Below are 18895 nucleotides of genomic sequence, written 5' to 3' on the forward strand. Positions count from 1 at the left end.
TATACAGTCCACCAGGGTTGTTCTACAGAATGAGTACAGTCGGTGGATGGAGGTAAAGGCCACATTTAAGTTCAGCACTGACCAAGAGACAGCGAAACTGCTGCTGCGGGGAATTCCCATTCCCACAATTCAAATCCAGACTCGAAACTCACCTTTTCAGAGTAGCCTACCCCCCATAAGCCGTACTCTCCATTGTACATCTTCATTTCTATATATAGTAATTATTTTTTTTAATCTGTTTATTTCTTTGTATTTTATGGATTGTTTTGTTTTATCTTGTTGTACAGTGTCCTTGGGTGTCTTGAAAGGCGCTTATAAATAAAATGTATTATTATTATTATTATTACAATGCACTTCGTGAAAAAATTTCTGAAAAGGCCTGAGGGACGTTTCGTTTTTTTGTAAACATGCAGAATGTGTTTATGATGGAGTCATTTTCAGAGTCATTCATTGTGAGAGAAGTGAAAAACTAATGGATTAGTGATAATTAGAATATCACTGGGGTTATACAGATTTGAAAAAAAAAATAGTGATGAAAGTCCTTTGCTGCTTTAAAGGATAGATTTGAATATAGAACAAAGCTAAAGGTTGAATTGTTGGTATGGGGGTTTTTATTGGACAGACTTTGTATTTTGATAACTGATAATCAATCTGAGGATTTTTTTTTTTCCAGACAAAAAATTATAATTCTGTCGTTCAAACATCTTTGTTTATTTATTTCCCCTTTCATATAAACTGAATATCTATGGCTTTTTGACAAAACAGCACATTTCAAGAAATAATCTTGGGTTTTGGGAAACAATTTTTCCCCATTTTCAACTGAACAATTAATTAATTCATAGAGGAAGTAATCAACAGTGATGATAATCATTATCTGCAGCCCCAGTCTAAACCCAACCACACTGAAAATAACTGTGTAAGAAAACAAATACAAGAAAATAATTGGAGATGCAAAGTCTCACATAGCGATTCAACCACAGCGTTACAGCTGATGGTCCTATGTCTGATCCATTCACTGAGCACAGCCTTGTTCTGACTTATTAAATATGACATTTTATGTAACATATATTGAGTGTGTGTGGGTGTTTGTGGGTGTAAATAGTTGAATTCTGGTTGTATGGATATGTGTACCAACATTCGAATAGACAGCACAGATGACTCAATTTAGTGCACCTGCATGTTTTAATAACAGGGTCTAGATCAGGGCTGTCAAACTCTTTTTAGTTCAGGGACCACATTCAGCTAAATTTGATCTGCAGTGGGCCGAACCAGTAAAATAATAACATAAAAATATAGAAATAATGTCAACTCTAAACTTTTCTCTATGTTTTAGAACAAAAAAAAAGTAAATTTACATTATGAAAAGGTATACATCTACAAACTATCCTTTCAAAAGATGTGAATAACATGAACAAACTGAAAAAATAAGTGGAATTTTAACAATATTCTGCCTCAGTTTATCATTTACACATGTACATTATAACTTACAGATCACAGTGGATCTACAAATACACAAACCATTTAGTAACAGACAGAATATTGTTAGTATTGTACTTACTTCTCTTAAGACATTTCAGGTTGTTCATATTTGTTCAGGTTATTCACATTTTTTTGCGAAATTATACTTCGTTTTAGTATAAATACATGAAAATATTTACATTTACAAAGAGAAACATTTGGAGTTGTCATTATTTTTATGTTATTATGATAGTATTTGACTGGTCTGACCCACTGGAGATTGAATTGTTCTGAATGTGGAACCTGAACTAAAAGGATTGTTAATATTTTAGTGTATTTTTTGCATTTCACAAATTCATCCAAAGGGCCGGACTGGACCCTTTGGCGAGCCGGATTTGGCCCCCGGGCCGCATGTTTGACACTTGTGGTCTAGATTCAGTGTCAGGATATCAGAACCATATCTTAAATGTACATATTAGTAATTTGTCCCTCTTCTATTCATTTCTGATGTAAAATTAAAGCATGAACTGCAGCAGCTGCAAACACCCAAGAGGAAAAAGTTGAAGATAACTAAGGTATCATATACTTCGTCAGCTTCTTTAAAACTCACTTTTCACTCTCTTAAGGCCAATTTTTGTTTTGCCCCCGTAGCTTACTTGCACCCCCTTCACTCTCACTGTGAAATGATGGGTGTAATACTTCCCAGCACTCTGCGCCATGGCTGACTCATCACTCTATCTCTCTGCCCTCCAATATGAATTCACTTCAGACTTTTCTGTCTCGAGAAGATAGGGCATCTACTGTGTGAGCAGACGTCCCAGAATTCCCTTTTTATGACCTTACACTTGGGTAGAATTTTAAAACAGGAATTATGTCAAAAATCACTGGAGCTTTTCAAGGGTTTAGAGTGATTCTCTTTTTACACGTCAAACCACAATCTCCATAAAACACTGCTCAGCATAGGCAGGGGATGGATGACCTCACTTTCTTCTGCAGTTTGCAGTGTTTTATATTATTCACTGAAACCAACACTGACGTTGTTAGAAAGACCTCTTTTTTTATCTGGTAGCAAGCATTCATGTTGCTAAGCAGCAGGTAACTCGCTAGGAGCCAGTACATATTGTAGGCAAGCCTTCCCACAAATGAGAAATAATTGGATGCAGATGACTAATATCTGCTTGGCATGAGTGCAGACAGGCCTGTATGATCACAGTATGAAATGTCTTATTGCATTACATTCATTTATTCATGCAAATTTGTCAACAATCCTATAAACCATGTCATGTATAAATATGTTACTTATAAGAGAGTACATTTTTGTATTGTATGAAACATATATGACAAATATATTGCACATAGGGATGTAACGATATGAAAATTTCATAACACGGTTATTGTGACCAAAATTATCACAATTATCATTATTATCACGGTATTGTTGAAACTGTGCTCAAAATGTTCAAAAAGTACTAATACACACACTGAAATAATTTAACCAAGTTGTATTTAAAAAAATAAATGAATAAATAAAATAATCGGCACAATGCACTTTCTACTGCAGAAACATTCAAATATTAACCCTTAGTGGTCTGAGCCTATTTTGTCTGTTTTTCAGTCCTTTTGATTTTGCCTTTATATACTATATAAACAAATGTTTACTATACCCATGTTTGGGATCGTTTTTTTCAGCACAACTTCTTCTATATCATCTGCCTATTTTTTTTTTCACTTTAACCTACTATATAAACATAAAAATATATAAAATCCAATTTGAAAAATGTATATAATTTATTGCATTAATAACACATAGATGCTTAAGGAACTTTTTCAAAGACTTTAAAAGTGAATATTGGTTCCAAATATTAAGTATATAAAATTAAAATTGTAATAAATTAAAACTATTCTCACATATTTGACATAAAAGCAGATCTTTACATAGCCGTTTTCTCTGGAAAAGTGCGATAATCAAACACGGTTATCATGATAATTAGAATTTAAACAGTAATAATAACCGTCTGCAATTTTACCGCGATTTATCATTATACCGGTAATCGTTACATCCCTAATTGTACATATATTAAACTATATTATGGGACACAAAACCGTTAATTTTTAATATGCTCCATGTATATAGTTAGCACATATATGGTAGCCTACATATAGGTTTTCTCTCCTTATATGAAATAACATACATTTCTTGTGAAAGTAGCAGTTTCACCACCATAGAGTACATTTAAATCCTCACATTATTAGAAAAAAAATCCAATCTATTTATGTCATGTCATGTCACAAATACTAAATAGTAAAGTTGTGGTCAAATATATAGACTGAGCTCCCACAGCCACTTTCAGAAAATTATGAGTCAATATTTGGGGGATAACCCACAAATGACAGAATGTTTAACCTGTTAAGATCATAAACATTCAATATAAAACATGCTTGTATTACAAATTGGATGACAACTGCATTTTCTGAAAGCTATTATGTCCCTTTGTGGAATAAATAAATAAAATGTTTTATATAAATCATATAGATTTTCTTTTTGATTTGGGGGAATAGTGGAACTTTTTGGTATATTATCATTTCCCCTCACTTAGCCACTGAACCCTAAATTACATATACTCATGACATGGACCAGTTCATGACACATAGTTACATGACCTGTACACTGCAAATATGTGTATGGGAATTGTTGTCACATTGCCTTTGTCAACTGGTATTACCTTCATTTAACAGATATTTCTGATGAGTGAATAAATGTTTTGAAGAGACATACTCTTCTTTCAAGTTGTAAAATGATTTCACATCAGTTACTCTGTCACACACTTCCCACAGATTTGGGTCGCTGTCAGACGAGTCGACACATCTAAAGCACACACACGGTTATTTTTGGAGGCTGGTTTAAAATGATCCAACTTAAGACAATTACTCCAACAACACAGAGCAGAAGACAGAGCACCATTTCTAAATGTGCTTCTTATTTTACTCCTCTACAGTCAAATTCGGTAGTGTTTAAATGTCCGCTCCTCTCCTCCCGAACAGATGTGTGTCCAGATAAACCATCCATTTTCAGGATCCAGAACCCTGTTGTGCTCCCCAGGGCTATTTTCAAGGGCCAGATAACTAACTCCCGTGGCACTGCACAGCACAGATAATAAAACTCCCATTTGACGTTGCACACCACTGGCCTAGCGTATAGACCCGTCTGACACAATAAGTACATTAGCACAGACATATCTGCCATATTGGCCGCTGAAGGTCAGCTCCAACTGCATTGTGTGGCTCATACAAAGATGTCAGCAAAACAGACCCTGTGCTTTTGTCAGGGGTCACTTTTAACTTGAAGGTTGGCACATGTGTTTCAGATGGCAAGGTCATGATGGAAAAAATCACACTTTCTTAAAGGAGTGATATTTTGCTTTTTTAAATGGAATTCTGCATTTTAAAACATTTCCCTGTGCTCGACATAAACTGTACAGGGTGGGGAAGTAAAATTTACAATGAACATTTAGTTGTTTTTTCTCAGCAGGCACTATGTCAATTGTTTTGAAACCAAACATATATTGATGTCATAATCATACCTAACACTATTATCCATACCTTTTCAGAAACTTTTGCCCATATGAGTAATCAGGAAAGCAAACGTCAAAGAGTGTGTGATTTACTGAATGCACTCGTCACACCAAAGGAGATTTCAAAAATAGTCGGAGTGTCCATAAAGACTGTTTATAATGGAAAGAAGAGAATGACAATGAGCAAAACTATTATGAGAAAGTCTGGAAGATACTGTTAAAGAAGAATGGGAGAAGTTGTCACCCGAATATTTGAAGAACACTTGCGCAAGTTTCAGGAAGCGTGTGAAGGCAGTTATTGAGAAAGAAGGAGGACACATAGAATAAAAACATTTTCTATTATGTACATTTTCTTGTGGCAAATAAATTCTCATGACTTTCCATAAACTAATTGGTCATACACTGTCTTTCAATCCCTGCCTCAAAATATTGTACATTTTGCTTCCCCACCCTGTAATTGCTATGCTTGGGTCTGAATTCTTCATTAATTTAACTGTACAGAACCATCTTCAACCCTATTTCTGAGTAATGACACCAGAAAGGTGGTTTTGAGCGCTGGCCCTTTAAATCTAAATGAGCCACTTCCCGCCACCACCCCCCCTAGGTTTCTGACCGTGCTTTCTGTCTCGTTCAGCCACTTGTGTTTGTTAATAAAACCAACAACTGAACATTTCTTTTGCCAGAATGAATATAAAGATAGCTTTGCAGCACCTGGAGGGTTCAATTTCAAACTTTTTGAACTATTAGGATCAAAATACACAAATAAATGTACCAAAGACAAAAAAGTAGGTTTAGCAAAATATGACCCCTTTAAATCACATGCAGTCCAGGGGCCAAATCCGCCCTGCCAAAGGCTCCAGTCCGGCCACTGGGATGAATTTGTGAAATGAAAAAATTACACTGAAGATATTAATCATTTTAGTTCAGGTTCCACATCCAGACCAATTTAATCTTAAGTGGGTCGGATCAGTAAAATACTATCAGAATAACCTATAAATACTCACAACTCCAAATTTTTCTTTGTAAATGTAAACATTTTCATGTCATTTTACTGTATTTACACTAAAACAAACTATCATTTCACAAATACATGAATAACCTGAACAAATATGCACATTTTGAAACGCCTGAAGTGTAATTCTAACAATATTCTGCCTGTTATTAAATGTTTTGTGTGTTTGTTGATCCACTGTGATCTGTGCGTTGTAATTTACACGTTTAAATGATAAACTGAGACATAATATTGTTAAAATTGCACTTAGTTTTCTGAATAAATTTCAGTTTGTTCATGTTATTTACATTATTTTAAAGGATAGTTGGCAGATGTGAACATTTTTGTCGCATAATTTTACTTTTTTCGCTCTAAAACACAGAGGAAAGTTTGGAGTTGACATTATTTATATATTATTATGTTATTATTTCACTAGTCCAACCCACTTCAGATCAAATTTAGCTTAATGTGGCCCCTGAACTAAAATGAGTTTGACACCCCTGCCTTAAATCGTTATTACAGTATTATTAGGCACACTTGCAGACCTGACTTATGAGGCACGCATGGACCGCACAGACTATATGCATGAGCCATACAGACTACACTTTTTTGACCGCTGATTTTGTCCAGATGATGTTTTAAACATGATCAGTCAGTAAAAATGTGCCTGTATTCAGAAATGTTAGCTAACCTATGGAACACTTTGAGAAAGACTTTCTTGCATAGAAGGAGAATATACAACTACAAAGATATGAGTGATTACTGGTGAATCCATTCATGCAAAATCTGCCTTTCTAATGTTAAAAAGTATGTGGCAATAAAATAACAAGGCCATTTGACTAAGAATCTGAAAGCAAAGTTCAGTTTGTTAATAGTATTTCCACAGTAATGGCTAGTTTGTCATATTTAATGCATGCTGACTGAAAAGCAATGAGGTTTTCTGCAGAAGTCGTGTTACTGGCATCGTTCAGCCGACCAGCTGAATGTGGAATATTATTTGTGTTAGTGTGTGTGTGTGTTTGTGTGTGTGTGTGTGTGTGTGTGTGTGTGTGTGTGTGTGTTGTCTGCAACATCAACTGAAATATGCACTTTAACACTCTGTGACACATTCTTTTCCTATCTTAATTATCTAATCTGACCTCATACTCATCCCCCATTACATCACCTACATGTGCTAAAGCTGTTAAAAGGAATGATTTACATCTTGACCAAGTCCCACTCTTGGCTCTAGATATTTAGTGGCTATTGTTTCCAGTAGACGTCACACAGATGTCAAGTGACACTATGTTCTGAATGTTTATGTTGTAAAATGTTAAAAATGAAAAAATAAAATATCAGTTTAAAAAAAGGAAGTACTTTGATTGCTTCCATTTTTCTGACAGGATTATGCAAAAAATACTGCATCAATTTTCATGAAGTATGATGGAGGGGTTGGACATGGCTGACCCTTAAATTTTGCAGCAAAACAAAGAAGTTCCTCAGTGGATGTTGGGTTTGAGATGCATACCAGTGGGAAAACACTGGAACTAGAAAATACACACCTTCTACCAGCACCTTCTCTCTGTCTGAATCATTATTAGTAAATACTGTACAAAGAAAGATAATCTGAGTTGTCAGTCAGATATTTAACTCTAGAAAACAGGTATAGACCTTTAAAAGAGTCAAGGGGGGTGCAGAGGTTTAGTTTCCTCTAAGATGCTTGAATATGATGAAAGGAAATAATGAAACGTCCTAGTGATGCCCAAAGAATATCACTGAATATCAGTGAAGCTTGAGGGAATAACACTTGTCTACACTCAAACATAGTAGGTGACAGTAATGCACCTTAATATTGGATCCAAATGTAAAGCAAAAAAAGGAGAATAAGAAGGTCATTGTGAGCAACTGTAGAACCATGGAAATATGAGATGTTCATCATAAAGTAATAAAAACACAACTGACATTACACTAATGCCGCCCTTTTTGACTTAAAGCTCAATTCTGATTAACTACACATATCAATAAATATTAAATACAAGTAAAAAAGGTTCATATTTCCAAATAAATGAAGGAAAAAACATACAAGGAGGAAAAAAAGGGGGAAAAAAATCTTCCGTGAAACAAAAGACCCTTGAAATCTGCTCATTTGTTAGAGGTGGACATACTCGTTATGTATGAATATGTTCCAATTAAGGCTCATATTTCCTCATGCTTTGCAGCAGGATTTTCTCCCACATCACTAATTCTTTTCAAAATCCATGTATCAGAGGGTACGTTACATAATTAACAAGGGTTAAAAAAAAAAAAAAAAAGGTTACATTTTAATTTAATGATTTCTACATCTGTGAATTCTTGAGCCCCTTTGCATATAAATATAAATATAAATATTAATATCTAAGGATGTAAATGATCATTTGGCAGTACCACTGATATTGTCAACTATTCTAAATCTAACACACTGCACATTTACCTGTTACCACTGACTCTTAACAGGGTCAAATTATAAAGAAAATTAAAAACCCTTCCAGCCTCTGGGCTTTGTAATCTGACCCAGGCTTTAAACAGTTCATCCTTGGCCCATGTCCTACCTTTTTTATCCTACTTTCACTATGTTTTAATTGTTGCAGTTGTCATACTGTCACGCTGACAGAAAAAACAATAGATAGATAGATAGATAGATAGATAGATAGATAGATAGATAGATAGATAGATAGATAGATAGATAGATAGATAGATAGATAGATAGATAGATAGATAGATAGATAGATAGATAGATAGATAGATAGATAGATAGATAGATAGATAGATAGATAAATGCTTTATTGATCCTTTGCAGGAAATTATTTGGTTACGACAGAAGTAAAGAAAAAAAAACACACTGACACATCCTAACAGACAACCAACATTAGAGACACAAGGTAAAAAGTGACAAAAAAGAATAAAAAATAGGATAAAACACCTGTAAATCATGTAATAAAAATAAAATAACTGGTGGCACCAACTGACAAAACGATAGAAAACATAGGTTGCAATTTGTGTTTTGTGTCCATGGCCTAAAAATACATTGGAACAGGGGTGTCAAACTCACGTTAGTTCAGGGGCCACATTCAGCCTAATATGATCTAAAGTGGGCCAGACCAGAAAAATAATACAAATAATAGGATAAGAACTTGTGAATAATGTCAACTCCAAAGTCTTCTCTATGTTTTTGAGTGAAAAAAGTAGGGTTCTGTAATGAAAATGTTTACATCTACAACTGTACTTGCACATAACATGAACAAATATAAACACCCTGAAAATTCTTAAGAAAAATAAGTGCATTTCTTGCAATATATTGCCTTAGTTTATCATTTATACATGTGCATTACAAGTTACAGATCACAATGGATCTACAAATACACAAAACATTTAATAAGAGGCAGAACTCCACATACTTCTATTAAGACATTTAAGGTTGCTCATATTTGTTCAGGTTATTTACTTTTTTGTAAAAAGCTAATCTGTAAATGTAAACATTTTTGTATAATTTAACTGTTTGTTTGTTTTTTTTGTTGTTTTTTTGGACAGTAAAACAAAGAAAAATATTTGTAGTTTTCATTATTTATAGGTTATTGTGATTGTATTTTACTGGTCTGATCAACTTTAGATTGAATTGACCTAAAACGATTTTGACATTCTTGATTGATAATATCTTCAGTGTAATTTTTGCATTTGACAAATTCATCCCACGGGCCGGATTGGACCTTTCGTCGGGCTGGTTTTGGCCCCCGGGCCGCATGTTTAACACCTGCACATTGGATAAGATGAGGGTTTACAACTGGTCTCAATGGAGGTCTATGCTCTCTGATATGTGCCATTTATGTATTATATTGGACATATTTTACTGTATTTCTAAATCTGTATTGCAGTTGGTTTTGTGTTTATTTATCTGTGTATATACATGAAAGCCAATACCAAGGGAGCTATGGACATACACTATGCAGCCCATCAGTTTGTGTTCTGTATAAAAAACATGTTAAGCTGCATCGATCCTGTCAAATCACAGCCTTGCCCACATTATGTTTCAACTAAACCAAATGGTCTGTATTTGTGTACCTTGGCTGTGGAAACTGCTGCTGTGCTGCATTGATTTGCTTAAAAATAATTCCTCCCACACATCTTGCACAAATCTCCCATTCTGCTTTTTTATTTCAATGAGAATGCTAATAAAAGTGAGGCAGAGCAGATGGATAGGCAGCTCTCTGGTCAGCCGGGCCATCTGTTATCTAACAGGCGCTCGGTCATCCTAACACAGAGCTGATCCCAGACCTGTAACGTATGCTGAATGATGTGCTGATGCGGCATGTGTTGATTTCTAGCCGTCCAGCGTTTGTCAGAAATACACCCACATGTGTGTCCAGCACATATGAAAATAAACCAGTGGTGAAGATACAACAGAGGAGGAAGATGGTGTAGACGCTATAAATATGGATGGGAATATGGTTAGGAATTTGCTCGTCCCTCCCACACACACACCCCTACTCGTGTGCATAGTATACAAATGCACACAAAAAAAAATACTCACCAAGGGCAGCAGAAAGATAGCAGTCAGTAGGTAGCCTCTCATTGTCTCCTGTGAAGCGCCTGTATCCCAAAGGCTCCACAATATGTGTATGTGAGTCTGTCTGTTCACAGGGATGCACTGAAATTGCTCCCCTCAGCGTCGTCACACTTCAGCATGAAGGGCTCTGAAATACAACACACAGAGGAAACAGACTCTGTATGAGAGCAGAACACGAGAGCATCTTCTATATATGCTCGGCAAACACGATACTCTATTATGTAGATCTAATTCAGGGTAAAGTACCATGACGTTCAATGGAAAAGATCATTTGTGCCACATCTAAAAAATAAATAAATAAATGAATGAATGAATAAATCAGTCACTAAATGCTTCTCATTTTATACAGTGGTTCCACCTTATAAAGACTGGGCACATGACTATATTTATCATGTAGAGAAGATATTTTAGCTGCTTTTATTGGTATGCTTACAATAGATTTTATATATGATTTACAGATTAGATGGCAACAAACTTAACCCTTTCATGCATGAATTATGAAAACCTTAATCAAGATTTTTTTCCCAAGTTGTTTTCATTCCTCTTTAGACATAAAAAAACAACAAAAAACAAGCAATTGAATTTTTGTTATGAACCTATTTTTCATGGAGTTACAAAAATGTCCGCTCACCTGGACATCATGCATTTAATTTTAGAAGAAAAGAAACATGTATTTACTGATCTACTGCATGAAAACTATGACATAAAAATATGTTTAATGCAGCGAATCTGATGTTTCTCACGTTTAACATACTCTAATACCAGTTATTACTCACTTCATGGAGATAATATGCACAAAACAAAAAAAACTTTTTGTTTAAAAAAAAAAAAAAGAAGTTAATTACAGTTTAATAACAATTATCAATTTTTTTTTTACACTCAAACATGTTATGGCTGGTCAGGTTTATCTAGAACAGTAAAGTTACGATATATGTAATGTATGAATGTCAGTGTATGGGATGGTGCATAAGTGTCCACTGTGTTGGCTGATATGGAACTAAAACAACAAAACCCACAAATATACAAGAGAGCACCTTTGAATAGCTGTCTACTGTAGTGACGACTATGCATGAAAGGGTTAAATGTTGTTGTACTTGTTACAATGACAATAAAAATATTCTATTCTATTCTATTCTATTCTATTCTATTCTATTCTATTCTATTCCACTGCATTCTATTGTATTCTGTTTTGTTCTATTCTGTTTGCTATTTCCTAGGGCTGTCAAAATTAATGCATTAACGTGGATTAATCAATCATCATGATTAATCTGATTAAAACTTTTAATGCAATTAATCCACCTGCAGCACAGACAGACTGAATGTTTCTGCCAGTGCATTTGGGGCTGTTTGTCCAAGTCGAGTTACTGTCGTGCAATTGCAAATGGTCAGTTGATCTGGTAGTGACAGGCAACAGAACCAACCCCTAAAGATGGAAGAAGCTAAACAGCATGTTGGCCCTCTGGATGGAAATATGAGGACAGAAAAGGCCAAGATGTAACAGTTGTTTTGTTGAAACTGTTGAAGGTGTTTAATAGACATGTTAAGTGCATATATATTCCCTTCTTTCTTGAGTCTGCTTGCTTATGCTAAATGAAACACAGTTAACATTAGGGGTGTAAGAAAATATCAGTTCTGCAATATATTGCGATATTTCATTTCACAATACTATATTTAAAAGTATTGTATCGATATTTCTAGGTATTCATTCAAATGCAGATATTTTGTTTTTTTGTTTTTCTTTTTAGTTTTTATTATTTAACACTCTTTTATCAAATAATGTTAGTCCCTTTGTTGGGATCACACTTTCACACTGGGATCACAGTTTTGAACTAATAGAATATGAACATTTGAGCAGGATCTTAAACTGTAATGTCTATAAAACATAATTTCAGTTTTAACACAGGAAAACTTTGTGATATAGCATCAGATCCTGTACTGATCAAATAAAAATGTGTTCAGTATTTGTGCATATTACTGGTGTAATTCAATTCTTTCAGGAAATAATCATTAAAAAAAGAAAAAGCCTTTTTAACAGTATCGTGATATATCGTGATATATCGTATCATGATCATGATCCTAGTATTGTGATTTCTATGGTATCACCAGATTCTTGTCAATACACACCCCTAGTTAATATAGGCCAAAAATGAATGATATTTAATCATGATTGATTGAAATTAATCCACAGCAACCCTGTGATTAATCTGATTAAATATGTTAATTGTTTGATAGCACTACTATTTTCCTTTTCTTCTTGGGGGAACATCTGAAAGGTGTGTATGGCTTTTGTTCATCTTTATGCAATGGTTATAATTCAATGCACTTCTCTTGTAACTCTAAATTATTTACAGATTGCATATATTATACTTACAGTCTGTGCATCATGGCTATGATACTGTGAATGAATATGTATATTTATTCATAGCATCTTTAATGATTAGGCTTTACATTCAAGGATTCCAATAAATGCACAATTTGGATCTAAAAGAGGTAAATCAATTAAACTTGAAACAGAATGAATACTTGTGGGTTATTATTAACTGAATAATTAGTGAAACAAACTGCTTCTCACTGGGGGCCTATTGGTTACCTTTAGGTTTTGATGTTATTCAATGCATATTAAAGAACCTAGTTACCTTTTCTTTGACTCTGAGAGATCGTAATAGACCTTTGTACTGTTTTCTGGCATTCAATTCATCAATGAAAAAAAAAAAAAGAAATTGTCAGAATTATCAATGAATAGCATCAACATTCACAACCTGACAACACCATATTTTCACTTGTGTGTCTTCAATCAACAGTTGGGGCTTCAGGCCTTCAGCTCTGACTACCTCCCCCCACTCTCATCTTCCACAGAGCTGCCTCAAAACACAATGATTCACTGCAAACACAAAGCACTGGCCAGCACCAGCATAGAAACTCACATAATAACCAAACAGCGGAGCACACACACATCCCACCGCAGACACATTTGGGCTAATTCATGCACACAAACACACACACACATATATAGACACAGATTCCACTCTGTGTCCCCTTCCTCGAGACCCGAATCCAATTACCTCTAAAGCATCTCTCGGATGCTTTATCAAGTAATAGGACAGACCATGTTCGGAGGAAAAAAACATACAGAGGAGGGGGGTTAGCACATGTTAAGAAAGGCTGAAACCAAACGCACAAACAGAAAAACAGCCAGACAGGGAGGGAAATAACTTAGCAGACGACAGTAGGAGACTGACGCAGGGGCCAAACAACAGCCAAACAGATGTCAGAGACAGACACAGCAATTAGCTCTGTTTCTCTCCATCTCTTTAAAGTCAAAATGTCAATGTGGCCATGTTTCTGGAGGCTCCAAATCAAGTTAAAACCAGCCCTTGGTATTTAGACCACATCCATACGGCTATAGCTCTGAGGATTGAACCACTGGTGCACAAAAAAGAACAAAAAAAAAAAACAGAGAGCTAAACGTCAAACTATCCTGAGGGCAAAGCAGCAAGAGAGTCTTTGCTTTGCTCAGCAGTAGATACCTGTGAGTCACTTGGCAATCTGTGGAAAAAAAGAAGAGGCAAAACACTAAAATGGTTTTTACAGAAAACACTGATTGCATGAAAGATGTGACACATTACTGAGCAGGATATAATAAAGCTGAGTGGATCATTAGTCACAGGACTTGAGCAAAAATTAGTAGAACGTTCAAAAAAACAAAAGAAGATGACGAAGACAGGAGACTTTATTGGTCTATATGCAGAAAACTGGTACATATGCAGAAACAGATAGAAGAGATAAAATGATTGAGAAGGCTTTGAGTATCTGCATCTTCATGAATGATTTATGTCCACGGTAAAAAGGGATTTAAAAGATCTGCCTCTACACATCAACCCCTTGTGTGCTTCATTCTTCTGAACTTCTCAGTACATTAATAATTCATGTACAATTCTCTACAATCCTACTAAGACAACTGAAGGCTTTCGATTAATCCGAAGGCAAGATGCTGCACATGGAACCTGCATGTATTCCACTGTGCAATAATGCATCCACTGAACATTAACTGGCAGCTTTCTCATGTAGAGTTAATGTCAGAACCATACAGGCCATTCAGCCTACATTACAAGAGGAACAATTCATCTATACAACAGGAGTCGTTTTCTTGGAATGACAGGTTGCAAATATGCCACACGATTTTGTAGGCATATTAGAGGAACAAGAAAAATGCAAAACAGTCTTCATTATGATCAGTCGATGACAAATGATTTTTCTCTTGCAGGCGCAGAATCAATAATCTAATTTTGCCCAGCCTTATCCGCTTCTTACCGCATTCTCAAACGTTTAATTCGTCAATTCATGTGGGTGACCTTCGTTTTGCACATGGAAAATGGAAAACACCAGCAAAAAACACAATCTACCCACCAACCGGTTAATCATTCACTCTAAATCCTCTCTGTCGTGTGAGAAGAAATAACGATTTTTTTTTTTTTTTTTACAAAGGCTCCTCAGTAAAAGGCTTTTCATTAATGAGCCGCAGCCACAGCTCTAGGCATGAGTAAAAAGCTCCCGCCGCGGAAAACAAGTCAAAGCAACTTACCGATGCGTAATTTTCAGCGGCGCAAACATCAGTATCCACGAATTCGTCGGTATTCGACTGTGAATGTCTTTGGTGAATGTTTTGTGTGTGGGTTATCAGCTCAGTTATCGTCCGGAAAACGGCAGCTGCCTCTACTGCTGCTGCTGCTGCTGCTGCGGCACCACGACGAGGTGGAGAAGGAGGAGGAGGAGGAGGAGGAAGAGGAGGAGGAGGAGGGTGTCAGTTCCTTCGGGATTCGCACCTCGTCAGACACAGAGGCAACAAAGTGAGACAACAGTTTAGTCTACAAATGCAGGTAAGGCTATGCAGCACCAGGAGCGAATAGGAATCAACAACAAAGAAGGGGAAAAAAAACATATAGGGTGTGCGTCCGTGCGTGGGACTTTTTTTTGTTTTTTTTTCCGAAAAAGAAAGAAGTCATACAACTCTCTCAGCCGTTGACATTTGCGCCTGCGCATCTAAAACGCGCCAGAAGGCACATGGCTCGGATCCCCACTGGGTGCAGTTTATGAGGCAGTTTTTGAGTCCATAATGTGTGACTCACATTTTTAGACCACAGTTTAACATCCGGATTCTTTGTTTTGCGCAAATCCAAAGTGATCTAGTGACTTAGAGTGGACGGTGGCGCTCCTGTTTACTTTCAGCACCACGGACAGCGACTTAACAATCGCCTGGAGCGCATCCCTGGAGGAAAAAACACAAAAACAAAAAAACAACAAAAAAACAACAAAACACTGCGAAATCTGAGTATTTTACCTGCCACTAAATAACCTCCTCAGACTGAATACTAAGCACTGTTTTAATTAAATCTCATCAGGATTGCTGTGGCCAAGCTAGAGTGCTTTCAGGGCCAGTTATATAAGGCTAGTGTTTTGAGAGGAGCACAGCACAGGGATGATTGATCATCCAACTGAGGTCTTTTGATGGGTTGGCCATAAATCAATGGGGCATAAAAAGTATTAAACCTTGCAATGATATGGAGCTTCTCTCAGAGCAAAACAGGAAATAGGGGGTCACATACTGCCTGTAAGACACCACCCATATCAAAATATATTAAATGTCGAGGAAAGAACTCCATGAAAACACCTGATTGGATGAATGGAAATGACGCATGTTTGAGCAGTTCAAGGAAAGATTTTAATACTGTTTCCGGACGAGCCTCAAGGACGTCTATGTTAATGCTTCCATTGAGAGAGATTCATAAAGTGTCTGTCATTGCAGTCAGTCAGCAATCTTTAGTCTATTTTTGTCACAATGATAGCAGGTAAAACAATGCTTGGAGCCTTGTTTCCATGGCAAACATTCAGCTGCATCTTCCAGCAGCTTCAAGTGTTTGGCTTTCCAATTCTCTATGAACTTTCAACAGAGCAGGGAGGTACTGCTGTGGTAATTACAGTAAGATGTAAAGAGATCAGGAAGAGTGGAAAGAGACCAAAAATATGCTCATTTTATTTTTATCTGGCTGTTTTCCCTCCCTAAACAATAGCCACATAACAGTGTGGTCACAGCATTAAGAATAATCAATAAAATGGTTCAGACGTCCGACTCAAGGACACAGTGATGCTCATGGATGCTGACATAATTGAAAGGTCTGTCGGTGTCAAAGGTCAAACCAGTTAAAAAGCTTTTCCACATAGGTCTTGGACAAATCTGTACATTGTGTTCCAGCAGATTACTCATTCATATCCTCCTGAGACCCAGGAGAGTGAAAAATTTAGCTTTTTTACATTAAATCATTTTCTTGATTGGAAACTGCATAATGCAACAGTTTTTCCAGATCAATTTTTTAAATTATGTTTATTTATTGATGTATTTATTTTTTAATGGAATGTCCTTTGCAATGGGCAGCATGTTTTAAGTGAAACTGTTGAACCTTTGTCCCATACATATATATATATATATATATATATATATATATATATATATATATATATATATATATATATATATATATATATATCAGCTAAAATTTGCTTAGAGGTCTTATTTCTGTCTTTGTGCATAAGAAATCAATCTAAGTGAATCCCCAAAGGCACTTTGTGTTGGTAAATGCAAGTTCTGCAAATGTACAGGATTTCAGTTCTGTTCAACATGTTGATGCTCATATGAACTATGTTTTCAGCTCAAAAATGTCCAGTTTCATCACGATTAATGCTATATTTTCATGTCACAAATGGCCAAGTTATATTTGAACTGAATTTACCTGAAAAACAAATATTCTATTCTTTTAGATTCCCCAGTTTTTCTTACCAGATTCTATCCTACATATCACGTTTTATTTTTACAGGTTCAATCTGGAGTATGGTGCTGATCCATCCTGCTTATGTTACGCCAATACATACATGAAGAATGTCACACGACACTTTTTAAATCAACAGTTTTCTAATAATAAGCATTTTTATAAAGAAATAACCATTCTGTATTGTTATTTACTCTTTAGTCTGATGATAAACTATACAATAAATAATTGTGATCCTAGTTTTTGCACAGGGATCATTAGTGTAAACGGTGACATGGCTGCAGAGCATCAGTATGATGGGATCCACAACAACCATATCACATCCGTCCACTGACACATTTAGTGTTTTTGTGTCAGCTGTTATTGTTTTAGATCCACAATACTAACATTTATGAAGAAGAGGAGAATTAGCAATAGTAAGTCTATAAGTTCATTACTAATAAAGTACTGGTACTGACTAGAGCATCATGGGTAATGTCACGTCTGTCCACCAGCAAAAGTTTTCATATACACGTGCTATTCAGAATCCAATATTTCTGAAAATAGAGCTTCCACTGTCAAATAATATCAGTAGTCTGTGTACAAATGGATTAGCATTATTTCAACACAGTTCTATGCATTTCTTACAACTTTTTTTTTTCTTTTGACAAAGATGGCCACTCATTTGACCCCCTAAGTAAATTTGATCAAATATATATATACCTATCCTGCATCTGAATTTATCAATGAAACAACAGGTTTACATTTTTATGATCTGTAATGAATGTATTTTAATTAAATATTAAACAAATGATGTGCTCTCAGAATAAAGCTGCTCCCTTTTGAGATAAACATTTATTGAGACAAACTCACAGCTGCTGGTATGTACTTACAGGCATGGAGTCCAAAATGTTTAAAGTATTTGAATAAAATTATATTGTGGTTTATGTCATGTTTTTTTCATTCTTGAAGCTTTCTTAAAAATATGCATCTCTTGCCAAGATAAGGCAAGCACAATGTATTTTTTGCACATGTGTGTTTGTGTGTGTTTACTTTACATTTATGTTAAGTATATAGTGGAGTTGATGTTTGCTAAAGTCTCCACCTGTAAGTAAGTAAGTAGGTAAGAGCCTCCTGCTGGATAATTACTGCTGGGAAAAATAGAAACGTAACCATAATTAATTCATCAGGGTGAGAAGAGATCACCAATAGAGACATCATTTTCACCTGTTTGATTTTGACCTCCATTTCCCCTAATGAAAAAATGCTAAATAGACTGCATATGTACACACACACACGTTGAACAGCACACGTGTTGTATATATTATGAAATCCGTTGTGACTTGTTAAACCAATACATCTTTCCAGATTCACATCTCTGAACAGCAGATACATGCTAAAAACATAGAATATGTTATGGCTGAACTCTGTGTCCAGGCTACCCATGACTGTACTGTATCTCTAAGGTTCAGGTGTATTGAAGAGTTTCATCTTT

The 18895-nt window shown here is 35.6% G+C and overlaps 1 protein-coding gene across 2 annotated transcripts in view; it reads right to left on the bottom strand.

Annotated features, from left to right (window-relative positions):
- Positions 1-15322, bottom strand: part of adcyap1r1a (adenylate cyclase activating polypeptide 1a (pituitary) receptor type I) — a 56409-nt gene extending 41087 nt beyond the window's left edge. For both annotated transcript variants that reach the window (XM_030161230.1, XM_030161229.1), the window contains exons 1-2: positions 15183-15322; positions 10565-10727 (exon numbers count right to left, since the gene is read on the bottom strand). In XM_030161230.1, the coding sequence (XP_030017090.1) occupies positions 10565-10606 (42 nt within the window). In that variant the 5' untranslated portion in view covers positions 10607-10727; positions 15183-15322. The remainder of the gene's footprint in view (positions 1-10564; positions 10728-15182) is intronic.
- Between the last annotated feature and the right edge of the window lie 3573 nt (positions 15323-18895).

The sequence above is a fragment of the Sphaeramia orbicularis genome, chromosome 17 (genome assembly GCF_902148855.1).
Source record: "Sphaeramia orbicularis chromosome 17, fSphaOr1.1, whole genome shotgun sequence".
Classification (NCBI taxonomy): domain Eukaryota; kingdom Metazoa; phylum Chordata; class Actinopteri; order Kurtiformes; family Apogonidae; genus Sphaeramia; species Sphaeramia orbicularis.